At 37.7% G+C, this 13,478-nt stretch overlaps 1 protein-coding gene across 3 annotated transcripts in view; it reads left to right on the top strand.

Moving 5' to 3' along the window:
- Positions 1-1,105: 1,105 nt before the first annotated feature.
- FAM91A1 (family with sequence similarity 91 member A1) overlaps positions 1,106-13,478 on the top strand; it is a 48,746-nt gene continuing 36,373 nt past the window's right edge. The window contains exons 1-7 of one of the 3 annotated variants that reach the window (XM_053558774.1): positions 1,106-1,429; positions 7,011-7,095; positions 8,386-8,537; positions 10,178-10,235; positions 10,950-11,017; positions 11,548-11,661; positions 13,006-13,096. In XM_053558774.1, the coding sequence (XP_053414749.1) occupies positions 1,358-1,429; positions 7,011-7,095; positions 8,386-8,537; positions 10,178-10,235; positions 10,950-11,017; positions 11,548-11,661; positions 13,006-13,096 (640 nt within the window). In that variant the 5' untranslated portion in view covers positions 1,106-1,357. Of the gene's footprint in view, positions 1,430-7,010; positions 7,096-8,385; positions 8,538-10,177; positions 10,236-10,949; positions 11,018-11,547; positions 11,662-13,005; positions 13,097-13,478 lie in introns of those variants that run through there. The other 2 variants (XM_053558775.1, XM_053558776.1) reach the window with 2 other exon arrangements.

The raw sequence follows: 13,478 nt of genomic DNA on the forward strand, positions 1-13,478 counted from the left end.
CTTCAGATTGCCAACTCTTGAGGTGTGGACTAGGCATCATATAACAAGTTCTAAGTATGTATCTCTCAGAGTATAATAAAACATTATTTAAAACCATTGTTTGAAAGTGAAAAATAGTTACAAAAGTACTGAACTTTTCCTCGGTAGCCAGTAATAATAGTTAAGGGTTTGCTAAGGCAATGTAACAAATTCTAGAAGAAATTGTTCCTAAAAATCTTCTCACTAGAGCTGAAATTAAGATATGCTGGCTGTTTAAAAAATGACTCTGGAGGCGTTCGTGTGGAGCAAAAGAAAGCAGAAACCCAGAGGCTGCATGCTAGGGTTACATGGCTAGTTAGCATCTTTCTCTGCCTCCTAGATTGCCTTTGCGGCGCTCTGACCTGTAAGCACCCCATGTTTAAAATTTCAGCTTTCTTAGTCCCTACATTTACCGAATTTGGATCTTTGAAGCAGAACCCAACGACTTCCTTCCACAGGATGCAGCTTGGAAGGTGTTCTCGGAAGGGATGAAGGCTTCCCAGATCTTTGCTCCAGCACTGCCAGCGCTTCTCACTCAACTGGGCGGAAAGCTCTGACTTACAGATTCTTATTCTCATAAGCCTGGCCTCGCGGGGATGGTCCAACCTTTTTTTGTCTTCTCTGCTGCAAGATGGAAGAATAAGAGTTGTCTTGGACCATACATTAAATACACAAACACTAACAAAAGCTGATGAGCAAATAACCCCAAAGGTCCGTGCATAATTTTCGCCATATCGGACATAAGCAAAACAGGGCGGCAGGTTGGACATTCATTGAAGCCAGCCAGGGCCCCCTGCCATGCCCCTCTTCTCAGACAAGCACAGTAGCGCCTGTCCCCTCCTGCTTTTGGGCCACCATGGTTAGTATTTTGGGGAAACTAGGACGTCCAACAACAGCAGTGCAGCCCAAGAGACTATCTTCATTCAGGGACTGAAAGAGGCAGAGGAGCAGCGGGCAGAGGCTCAGGACAAGCGTCCCTCTGCAATACCTCGCCGCCCCGCCTCCCACAGGTAGTGGGCGGGGCCAAGGGCCCGTCAGCGCCCCGCCCCGCCGGCCGCGCTCCGGAGGGCGGAAGTGACGCAACCCGGAGCCATTTCCGGCGGGTCGAAACTAGGAAGAAACTTGGAGCTGCGGAGACGCTCCAGGCACGGTTTCCGTTTGCTACTCCTGTGCCTGGCGCTGAGCTCTCGGGAGCCCTGGCCATGGGGCAGCCCGGGCCTTCCGCAGTGTGAGGCGCGGGGCCTCCTGCGGACTCCTGTGACAGGCCGAGGTTGGGCGGGCGGGAGGTGTCGCTTCAGCCACGGTCGCGGCCGCCGCCGCCTGTCCTGGCCGTGGCATCATGAACATAGATGTGGAGTTCCACATTCGGCACAATTACCCTTGGAGCAAGTTGCCGGCCAACGTGAGACAGGTACGGCCAGAACGTGGCACGGGGCCCCGGACAGGTTCGGCCCCGCCTCCATTGTCACCTCCTGGCCTCGCCGGCGGGTCCGGGGCCGGCTGCTCTCGGCTGACTCCCGCCTGGGTTTCGGGAAAACTGACCTGTAGTCCAGAGGTGAAGGGGGCGGCTCTGGGGCCACAGGGTCCAGGATGGAGCCGTAGCTAAATGGGACTGAATGGTGTCCACAGGACTCGACTGGCGCCTTTGCCTGAAATCTGTTCAGCCGGGCGCCTGCTGTAGAGATTTAAAACACAGTTCTTGACCCCAGAACTTCAGGAGGGTGTGTAAGGAACAAGCAACAAATGAATACGATACAGGGTGATAGCAGCTCATACAAGCCTTCATTAGTGTATGTGGGAACAGGAAGAAATTGTCAAGGGAGGGTTGGGCGGATGTGTAGTGAAGGTATTTAAATTGGATCTTGGAGGACGACTAAGAGTTAGATAAGAGGGAATAAAGATTTTTCCAGGGAAAGGAAAGTCATTTTAAAAAGATTGGAGTGGTAGCAGATCAGGCTGGGAGAGTAGTCAGGGCCCGATTTTGAAGGGGTCTGCTTGCTTTGTTTTGTTGGATTTTATCTGTAGACAAGATGGGTTTATATTAAAGAGGCTTCAACAAGAGAGAGACACGAGGTTTTTGAGAGTAACTGCGCAAGTTTTAGAGTGTCAGTTTTACTTGTTTAACAGATACTTGGTGAGCACCTGATAGGTCCTATGCCTTGTAGACGTAGGTAATTTGCGGTGGTCAACAAGACCCAGCCTTCGTGGAGCTTAAATAAACTATGGAGCATAAGTGCACAGTGGAAAGATAGACAGTAAATAAGTGAAAAAATACACAAATTAGCAGGTGGTATTAACTCTTATGAAGGTAAGATACTGTTTTTCTGGTTATACATTCAGCTGTGATTCCTTCCATTATGCTTGGTTGAGAGCTGAATTCTGTTTTCTGTTGGTGCTGGGCAGTGGTATTTTTGGAAAGTTTGGGATAGTGGTGGTGATGGTATAAGGATTGTTGTAGTTTACTTAACTCCAGAATTTAAGGTTCTGGTCATGCATATGTGACAACAAAAATGCTTTCATTTTAAGATACCAAAACCCAAAGAAATGAAAAGACAAATTTTATTATTTATTTATTTATTTATTTATTTTAGAGACAGAGTCTCACTTTATTGACTTTATTGCCCTTGGTTGAGTGCTGTGGCGTCACAGCTCACAGCAACCTCCAACTCCTGGGCTTAGGTGATTCTCTTGCCTCAGCCTTCCAAGTAGCTGGGACTACAGGTGCCTGCCACAACGCCTGGCTATTTTTTTTTTGCAGTGTGGCGGGGGCTGGGCTCGAACCCACCACCCTCAGTATATGGGGCTGTCACCCTACCCACTGAACCACAGGCGCTGCCCCTTAAAAGACAAATTAAGGAACGTAGAATATCCTGGGTGTCAGTGGCTGCCCATGTGGCATTGAAGTAGGAGAATAAAGCTTTAAACCTGAAGGATTAAGTTTCTCTTATTAAGCTTTTTGAATACGGGCTTTGATGGACACTTTTGTAGTTTAGGGTTTTCTGGTAAGTCTGAAGACAACCGGAAGAAGCAACAATCCTCCTTTTCTGTGTTTCTATTTTTACTCTTCCTTTCATCAAACTAAAGATAGCATAATGGAAGGAAAATGAGTAATTAGATTAAATCCAACATGAATAATTGACTTTAATTAGTATTGGCAAAAAGGTTTCTAAAACGTAGTCAGGATTATTTAAAAATAATCATAGGACATTGTTAAAATTAGGTCCAAATGTGAAATTTAGCTGAAATTTTTTGTTGTCTTTTTTAAAGATCATTCAAAGCAATGGCTATTTTAGCTCAGGATAAGCTAGGCCATTAATAAATCTTGCCAAATTTATTTGTGCAGATTTACTTTGATAGACTTTCTCCAGCCTTAACCATTGTTTCCTTCAGTCAAGCTTTACATCAGCTTTCTATTTGGTCTCATGCTTTTAGAGGGTGAGGTTTCTAAAATGCAAACCCAATCCTATCTCTACTGGTCTCTTATGTTGCGTGTAGCTTCTTTCTTTTTTCAATCAGTCTCATAGGCACTCCTCCCTGGAGGTTTCCTTGACCACCTAAACCTCAGTGGTTGGAGGTTTGCTTGGATGTGTTGCTGTAGCACTGGATTTTTCACCCATTATGGTACTTATCCAACTGTGGTGCATTTTCTGCTTCTATTACTTGTTTCATTTTTATACCCTGAGTACCTTTCACATAGTTGGCTTTTAGTAAATATTTGTGGAGAGAATGAATGATGGCTTCAGTCTGAGATTTTTTCCTAGGCAGCTAAAGCTCATTCAAAAGTGGGAAATTTCCTTCATATGGAGAGAATTTGTCTTTTGATTTATAAAGTTTAAATACTTTGATATAGTTTCCAGTAAGTTTTGATGGGTTTAATTTGGAAACATCTTAACATTTCCTAGATTTGTAAGCTGGGGCAGGTGATTCAGATTTTTTTTTTTTTTAGAAAGTATTTTAAGCCAATTTCATTTTGTATGGACAGATGAAACAGTTTTTTTGTAGCTACGGGTGATGCTAGACTTTTAAAAATACATTAAAAAGTTGTAGATAGGGCCATTATTTCATTATTTTCTATAGCTTACCACTATCTTGTATTCATTTTCATAGTCCTTTTATTTTAAGGACAATCTTGTGATGAGGTTTTGTATAATCCAAGGAGGGTCAATTAAAAAAATTTTGTTTGATTGGGGGAGGAGGTTACACTTTGAGGTGTACATGTTGGGCGTGGGGTTTGTAGGAACAAAGGGTTTAGGAAATCTTTGTGCTTTTAGCATAGCCTTCTGCACAGTGGGTGCTTTGTAGCTGGTACCTTTTTCCTTGCCACCACTTCATGTGTTATAGTTCATTTCATATGCAGCCCAACTTCATTTGTCAGACCCTGGTTAATATTTTTTCAGTCTCAGAATAAGATAACCTCTTAAAAATTATCTCCTGTAGTGGCAACAGTGTTATAAAATGTGAATGGTGGGAAATTTGAGTTAGGAGTGGGAAGGGAGCCCAAGAATCTCTAAACAAAGGGTTTTATTTTACATATTTGGCTAGAGAAGAATAAAGCCAACTTTTAATGTGGGTTTAGATATTCATGTGTGTACACGTGTATTGATTGATCAAGACCAGTCATCACTTGATGCCTGCCTGGTGTATAGCTTACCTGCCTGTTAGACAGCATATTCTCTAATAAAGCCTACAAATAATGGATCCTTGTAGTTTATGTCACCCTTACTTTTATTCTGGAGTTAACCAGGAATGGAGTTTGAAAGGGAGGAAATGATTGTAAGTTAGGGTAAATTAAGAGACTTATTTTGAAACAGAAGAATGAAACCTCAGTTTGGAAATTGCTAAGATTTCAGCAAAATTTTTTGTGTGTGTGCATGTGTGTATTGTGTTCCCTGCGAAAGGCCTTATTTGGCAGTGGAGGTAGAGAAAATCTCTGAAAGTTTTATAGAAAGCATTATTTTGACTCCCCTAAACATCTTCAATACTGACCCTGGCTTTGATGTTACAATGTGTAGTTTCTGTACAGTGAACTCTGTTCCAGATCACTTGTAGCGTTCAAACAGATGGAAATAATATAAGCACAAACGTTTTGGCAGTAATCTGAGTTTGTGGTAGACTAGTCCAGATGAAGGAAGAAGAATACAGTTGACCCTTGCACAGCATGGAAATTAGGGACACCTGTGCCCACACATTGGAAAATCTGTGTGTAACTTTTGACTTCCCCAAAAGTTATCTAATAGCCTTCTATTGACTGGAAGCCAACACAGATGGTTGATTCAACACATACTTTGTATGTTATGTATGTTATATACGATATTCTTACAATAAAGTAAGCTAGAGAAGGGAAAATGTTATCAAGAAAATCAAGGAAGAAGGAATATTTTACTATTCATGAATCAAAAGTGGATCATCGTAAAGCTCTTATTCTTGCTGTCTGCACATTGAGCAGGCTGAGGAGCAGGGAAAGAAGAGGAGCCGTTGGTCTTGTAGTCTCAGGGATGGCGGAGGTGGAAGAAAATCTGCCTACAAGTGGATCTGCACAGTTCATATCTGTGTTTTTCAAGGGTCAGCTGTACTTAGTTTTCTTGCATCATGTCCCATTTTTCTTAAATTATTACCCATGAGTGGATCCAGTTCTGAGCCAGTTTATTGAGATGTAAGTTCATCCTCTTGTGAAGATTGCCTTAAGTGAAATATATGTGTATGGACATTTACTTTGGCTTCCAAAAACTAATGAGTAAGAAATGGTGAACTGAATCCACTGATCTTTCTGTAATTTTTTTCTTAAGATGTCCAATTTCACTTCATAATGTATTAGAAAGACCATACCTAGTGGTCTAATCAAGAAGGGGGATAGCCAGTGTACTCAATACTAATATGAAGCCAGTAGATAAACTAATATCCCCCACACAAGGGAAAAACTCAGTGTAATTGAAGTTGGGGGAAAGGGGAGGGAGGGGGAGAGGAGAAGAAGAAGGGGGATTGGTATGCTCCCTCGGAATGGGCACAATGTAAGGGTGTATGGCGTGCCTCCTGAGTGGGGCGCTACAGCAGGAATCTTAACTAATGCAAACAGTGTAAACTAATTGTTTGTACTCATATTAATCTGGAAAAAGGGGGTGGATAGCAGGCATATATTATATTATATTTAAGGTTTATTTAAGGTTTCACATTGAATATAATAATGTTGACTATCATCAGGCAGATTTACTCTTTGCTTTCATGAGCACTCTAACTTTGAACTTAAAACACTAAGTTCAGATAGAAAGTTTTTTTGCTTATTTAAAAATGTATCAGAATTCTAAAATTGTCCAAATGTTTTCCAATGAAGCTATTAAGGAGATGACTTTTAAATACACACTCTTAATGTACATTTAAAATGTACATACTCCAGAAATCTAAATCTTTAATAGAGAGACACAGTCTCAGCTACAAATGATTATCAGAGATCTGTTTGTCCTTAGCTGTCATTTTTAAATTTAAATAAATGTAGGTGCAGGAATCATCTCTCTATTTAACACACAAATTGGGGACAGGAAGGCAATCTTTCTAAGTAGAACTTAGTCTTTTTTAAGTGAAGTTATACTCTCATACTGCTTTTTTATTTGATACTAAATACTTTGGATAATTTTACCCCGTTTCCCCGAAAATAAGACATCCTCCGAAAATAAGACCTACTTACAGGAAAGATAAGACGTCCCCTGAAAATAAGACCTAGCGCATTTTTGGGAGCACACCTTAAAATGAGACACTGTCTTATTTTGGGGGAAACAGGATAGTAAACCCTTTTAGAAAGGCAGACTAAAAAGAAACTCATTGAGTTTTTACTCTAATACCATAGCAGGAAAGTTAGTATGATTAAAATTTAAGAAAGTATTCTTTATTTAGTTTTAGAGGCCAAGATAAAATTAGAGGTCATGGTTATAAAATCTTATGGAAAAAGTACTATTGTTCAGTTTGGAAGCTATTTAAAATCTGTTTGAAATTTCTTTTAGAGTCTTGGAAATTCACAGAGAGAATATGAAAAGCAGGTTGTCTTGTACAGTATCCGCAATCAGTTACGGTATAGAAATAACTTAGGTAAGTAGAGACATTTTTACATTGGGATGGAAATGACTATTATTGACACTTCATCATTTTTGTAAATCTGTCCTATCTTTTCTACATATTTCATAGCGCTGAAATTATTCCACATACAAACTTTAAGAAACTCTATACTAACCCATTCCACCTAACAACAATTTTTATTGGCAAGTAGTTTTTCTTTCTAATTCTGATAAAAATTCTTTTTTAGAATTTTCTTTATAGATTTATTTTACCTGTAAAATACTAATCTTAATTCAAATGTTTTCTTTTTGTCTGAGGTGAGAAAAATATATCATATATGACCTTGGGTTTTTTCTTTGTCCCCATAAATTTTGCAAATAAAACTTTAATGAAAAACCCATTCTGTGATAATTGGAACAAATGTTAAACCTAGTTGGTTTCATGATTTTTTTCTTTTGTTTTCCTTTTAATATTTGCTTTTTATTCATCAGATCATTTTGGTTAGTCTGTTCTATTTCCCTTTCTGTCCTGTATATTACTCTTTAAGTATTATAGGTCAGAGATAACCTTTTCTGTATAAACATTTTCTGTGAAAGTCAAAGGGCTTTTTACATTTAAAAAGCACAATAAAACAAAAAACTTGGTAAATATTTAAAAATAGACTTGACTTCACTGAAAACTAGCATTCAGTTTGGCTGTTTGTAAAGTAATATTGTAAGGAATTTCATGTATTCTAGCCTACATTTTATACCTTTTTTTTGGGGGGGGGGGTCATGCTTGTTTTATCATTTGATAAGAATTATTTTCCTGGCTCAGTGCCTGTAGCCAGCCACATACACCGAAGCTGGAGGGTTCGAATCCAGCCTGGGCCTGCCAAACAACAATGACAACTACAACTAAAAAATAGCCAGGCATTGTTGCAGGTGCCTGTACTCCCAACTACTTGGGAGGCTGAGGCAAAAGGATCACGTAAGCCCAAGAGTTTGAGGTTGCTGTGAGCTATGATGCCACGGCACTCTACCAAGGGTGACAAAGTGAGACTCTTGTCTCACCAAAAAAAAAAAAAAAAAAAAAAGAATTATTTTCCACTTACCTATCCTGTTAATACATTTTACTTTTACTTGTGTACTCTGAAGTCTATTTCTTGTTGTATAATTATTTCTTTGTTCCAACTTAGAATATTTTATTTGTTATTTTCTAACTTACATACTTTTCTTTTGAATTACTATTGGTTTGTAAAGTATTTCTTAATCATACTTGTAGTTATTATGTAGCTATAAGAAACTTGAAAAAAAAACTGGTCAATTTCCCTCTTTCTCACAGTTAAGCATGTCAAGAAAGATGAACGGAAATACTATGAGGAACTACTAAAGTACAGTCGAGATCACCTCATGCTGTACCCTTACCATTTATCAGATATTATGGTGAAGGGCCTAAGGATAACACCATTTTCATATTACACGGGGATTATGGAGGTGAGCTGACAGTGTGGGTGAGCCGTGGGGAAGGGAATGAGACCACACACAGGGGCTCTTGGATGATGACCAGCTCTTTGGTGCTCAGCTACAGTGCACATTGTTTCTGAGCTTAGAGAGTAAAAAGTACTGTAGGTCACCTATTATCTATTTGAGCCACATGTGTGCAAGTAGTTGTCATTGTTGATGTTTTCACATTGGAAAGGTATCTGTTTCTGTGTTCTTGAAGGTGATAGTGATCCTTTATGCTATTGTAGTATTGATCAGTCATTTATGTTAGCAGACTGTATAAAAATTTATTGCTTTTAATACATGATTAAAGTTAAAAACGTAGGTGACGTAATTGAACATTAAGCTCTGAGAAACTTTACTATTCCCTAACTGTATAAGGAATAAAATATGGCATAGACCCAAGATTATATAATACAGTTGTCAGAAAAGGGAAATTTATTGGTAGTCCTGGATATTAATCTTTTTATGTAATTAACTTTTATTAATAGTTGTTAGCCTTTTTTCAAAGGCAGGTTTTAGGCTTGTGTTGAATAACTTTAATTCTAGTTACATGCTGTTTTTAAGTGAGCTTTATAAGAAGATTGGTTATATTTATCTTGTATTCATTTGCTTCTTAATTATGTTTGAATGTTCTTATTTTGGGCTCTCTAGCCATGTGAAGAGCATAGAGAAGCCTAAAACTAAAGGAGTTGAGAACCTATGATAACAGTTCCCTTTATGGTGCAGTGTCCTTTACTAGGAGCTCCATTTGCATATCTCCTTAAGCCCCTTCTCCCTGGGCACTTTCTTGTACAGCCCGTGTTTCCCATGTCCCTCTTTTGGAGGAAATGCTAGCGAAAGCGTGAGGCCTAATAGCCTATATCATAGAAAAGAATCAGGACAGCATAGTGAAGGTGGCAGCTAATTAGTAAATAAAATAGTTACTGCTATTTCTTTATTTTTCTCGTGTGATGCACAAGGTTTGCACCTTTAGAGGATAAAATAGATGGGATTTTTGTCCCATTTATCAGTTTTCTTTTCAGTTACACATATGTGCTTGCTGCCCTTTGCTTTCTGTTCTTATATCATGGGATATAGCTCCTGTATTGAAAATGGGTCTTATCCCTGCAGTAAATAGTTGATTTATTATTGGAGAAACAGATAGGGGTGGAAGAAGCTAACAACTGAGTTTAACTCTGTTACTAATGGGGATCCATAGGTGCATAGTCTTCTAAGGTATTAAAATCTTTATTGGTAAAGCATGTTTTGGATGCATGTCGGTGGAACTGTGACACATTTTTCAGCCTTCTCTCAAGATAGAAGTCTGTGATCCAGTGTGATAGGAAGTGTGGAGAGACTAGAACCCTGGCTCTAATAGAGACATTTCTTACAAAGCTTCCCCAGGGCAGAGGTTGCAGGGCAACTCTCTGGGTTTCACCTAGACCTGAACGTCTGCCCTTTAATTACTAGGTTGGGGCCACGTGATAAGTGCCGCAATGTGGCGTGCATGCTTTTGGTTGTCAGACTATGATCTCACTATTTCCTGCAATAATTATTGTTCTCTTTGGCTATAATAATATATATTTATACACATGTTTTTATCTAAGGATGTTCTGTATTTTAAATTTCAAATTTTTTCTTTTTAAAAGGACATAATGAACAGTGAGAAAAGTTATGATTCATTGCCCAATTTTACTGCTGCTGACTGTAAGTATTTAAGTATGCGAAAGGAGGTAATGTTTAGATTGTATCTTTGTGCATTAATACCATTGTCTGTCAGTATTGTATGTTTTAATATGTGTTTTTAACCTGAAATGCCTGAAAAACGGGACTAGCAAGCAACATAGGAATTTTTATCAGATGATACAAGTCAAGTGCAAGGTTTAGCCTGAATATCTAAAAGAGGAATATTTTAGAGTGGTAGAATCAGCATCAGGTAAATAGGACTAATCTATGTATTTCTAGAGAATGAAGTTCTTTCTGACACCTGGGCTACATGTATTACAAAATGAGGGAAGAAACTTGCATACAGTATTTTTGAAGTGTGATAGGTATTTTTACTAACCTAATTTGCTGACGTTTTATTATTCTTATTTTAAGTAAGTATATATTTTGAAATCTGACAGTTTGGTTGTGTAAGAAGCTTTTGCTGAGGAGTACATTTTGATTTCCTGAAATTGAGAGGACTTCTACTTTTTAAAAATATTCTGATTTATTATAAGTGTCAGCTTGAATTCATCTCTCCCAAAGTTTAATTTCTGTTATATTTGTTTGAAGAATTAACTTTTATTTGGTATCAATGACCCAATCATCAAAAGTTGAACACAAGCTGACGGTTTTTCCTAAAATCACTTGTGAGTGTACTGACATTTCAAGATGTGTGAAAAGTTAAGTTTTTAAAGGAAAGACTCTTTCTTTCAGGTCTAAGGCTTCTTGGCATAGGAAGAAATCAGTATATTGATCTTATGAATCAGTGTAGATCATCAAAAGTAAGTTAGTCATTTCTCTTTTTTTTTCATCATTTGGCTTCATCACACAATTTGATTTGTTTTTTTACGTGATAGAAATAATAAATTGTATTTTTTTTATCTAATGTACTTAACACAGAAACAATACCAAAAAACAACTCTATGCTCTACAGTATACCTTAAGTGATTATTGAATTAGAAAATATTTAAGGCATAAAACATTTACTTATAAAAACCTTTTGTTCTTTTGGTCTTTTTACTTACCTGTTTTACTCTGGGGGTTCACTTAATGGATGACTATAGATCATTTTCAAGTGCGTTTACCTCTTGGATTTCCTTTGAATTTCTGGATTGAGATCTTGATTTAATGATCAGTGTTGAAACAATTTAATCATGACTTTCTCCATTCAGTATAGCTGGCATAGTTAAGATTTTAAAACGTGAGTGTTTAAAAAGGTATTTATTTAGCCTGTTAGAAATAATCTTACTCTATGATTGAAAGTCATAATTTTTGGTTGACCGCGAATTCTCAAATGTTTGTACTATTGCAGAAATTTTTCAGAAGGAAAACGGCCCGTGATCTTCTACCAGTAAAGCCAGTGGAAATTGCTATTGAGGCGTGGTGGGTGGTGCAGTCTGGATACATCACAGAAGATGACATCAAGGTAGAGATCTTTAAAAGTTAAAGACAGAATTTTTTTTTTTAAACTTAAGTTTTAATTATAGTTCTATAATTTTTTTAAAGTAGCGCTATTTTGTTTTCCTATTAAAATTAAACTTGAATTCAAAATTTAAAATGATCTTAGTAGGCTAGAATATAGGTGAGTTTCCAAGATATTCTTTAATGGTGAGGGAGACTTGATTGGTTCAAGTACAATTGTTTGGGAGTGTTAATTAGATAGAAATTTCACGTTAAGTAAGATGATTCCATAGCAGCGGTTAACACTTTTGAACACCTGCCATGTGCTAGATGTGCCAGGCACGATTGCAAGTACTTTTTTTATTGTCTTATTTAATTTTCATAACAACCTCAGAGATTGGTGTTATTTGTACCCCTGTTTTTCAGATGAGGAAAGTGAGCACAGAACAATTAAGTAATAGCTCAAGGCATAGTTGTAGTAAAAGTCAGGATTTTTACCCAGGCAGTTTGCCGTGGAACCTGTACTCTTTTTTTTTTTTTTTTTTGCAGTTTTTGGCCGGGGCTGGGTTTGAACCCTCCACCTCCGGCATATGGGGCCGGCGCCCTACTCTGTTGAGCCACAGGCGTTGCCTGGAACCTATACTCTTAAATCACTGTGCTACACTGCTACACTGAAGTGATAAGGTGCTTTGACGGGGGTGATAGTGCCAAGACCAAGGGGAAAAATGATACTCCCAGTGATCAGATCATATTTTGGAAGGGAGATTGATTTAGGGGAAAGGGGTGGAGGGATGAAGGGACCTAGAGAACAGGTCATATTTATGTGTGGTTGAAGGATTGTGAGTATGTATATATTTTTTTAGTTTGCATTTAATTTTTCTCCAGAGGGTATATTAAATCCAGTGATTGGAAGGCTTAGAAATTTTGCTTCAGTGTAAGTACTTCCTAATAGAGGTCTCAAATTGTATCATAATAATCTACTGACCCTTCCTCTACTGATCATATTCATGTGGAGTTTGAGTAAATTTCTGATTTGAGAGATTCAGAATTAGCAAATGAATCTAATTCCAGTTCATAGACAAGGAGTAAATGTTGGTATTTATTAGTGAACACTTAACTGCTAATCAGCAAATATTGGTACTTATAGTAACTTTGTTCTCTAAGTTCTGCGGGTAACTTGTTTTGGCACCTTAATTGATAGATACATGCATAGTTTTTTATTTGGATTCTAGAGTGATAAATGAAAAAAAAATGTAGTTCATTCAGCTAATGCCATGTAATAATTGGTTTCAACATGAATAAATTTCAGGAGACTTATGAATTAGTTAATTTGGACAGAACTTAATTGAAAATATTTTGCTTTTCTTAGATATGCACTTTGCCTGAGAAATGCGCTATTGATAAGATCATCGATTCAGGCCCTCAGCTCTCTGGATCACTAGATTACAATGTAGTACATAGTAAGTGGTTAGTAGAAATGGTCTTTTGTCAACATAAGAACTTGTTTTAAACCATCAATTACTTACCAAGTAGGTACAAATAGTATTTTTCCCTAAGGCATGTTATTGTTTGAAATATGACTTCAGTATATTATTTTCCAATGTGGCTGTAATTAGTCACATACACTAGAAATTTATACAAATCAATGGCAAGAAAAATTTTGTAGTTCTGAGCATCTGTAGGAAATCAAGGTTTAAAAATTTTAATTCTTTTCCTCTTCTATTTTACTTTTTCCTTTTCACTTAGCATTTAGTTGTAAGAATCTTTACAGAAAGATAGGAATCAGTTTTTTTTTTAAATTGCTATTATGTAGTGTTCCATTGAAAACAAAATTCTTTTGCT

The sequence above is a fragment of the Nycticebus coucang genome, chromosome 13 (assembly GCF_027406575.1).
Source record: "Nycticebus coucang isolate mNycCou1 chromosome 13, mNycCou1.pri, whole genome shotgun sequence".
NCBI classification, from domain to species: domain Eukaryota; kingdom Metazoa; phylum Chordata; class Mammalia; order Primates; family Lorisidae; genus Nycticebus; species Nycticebus coucang.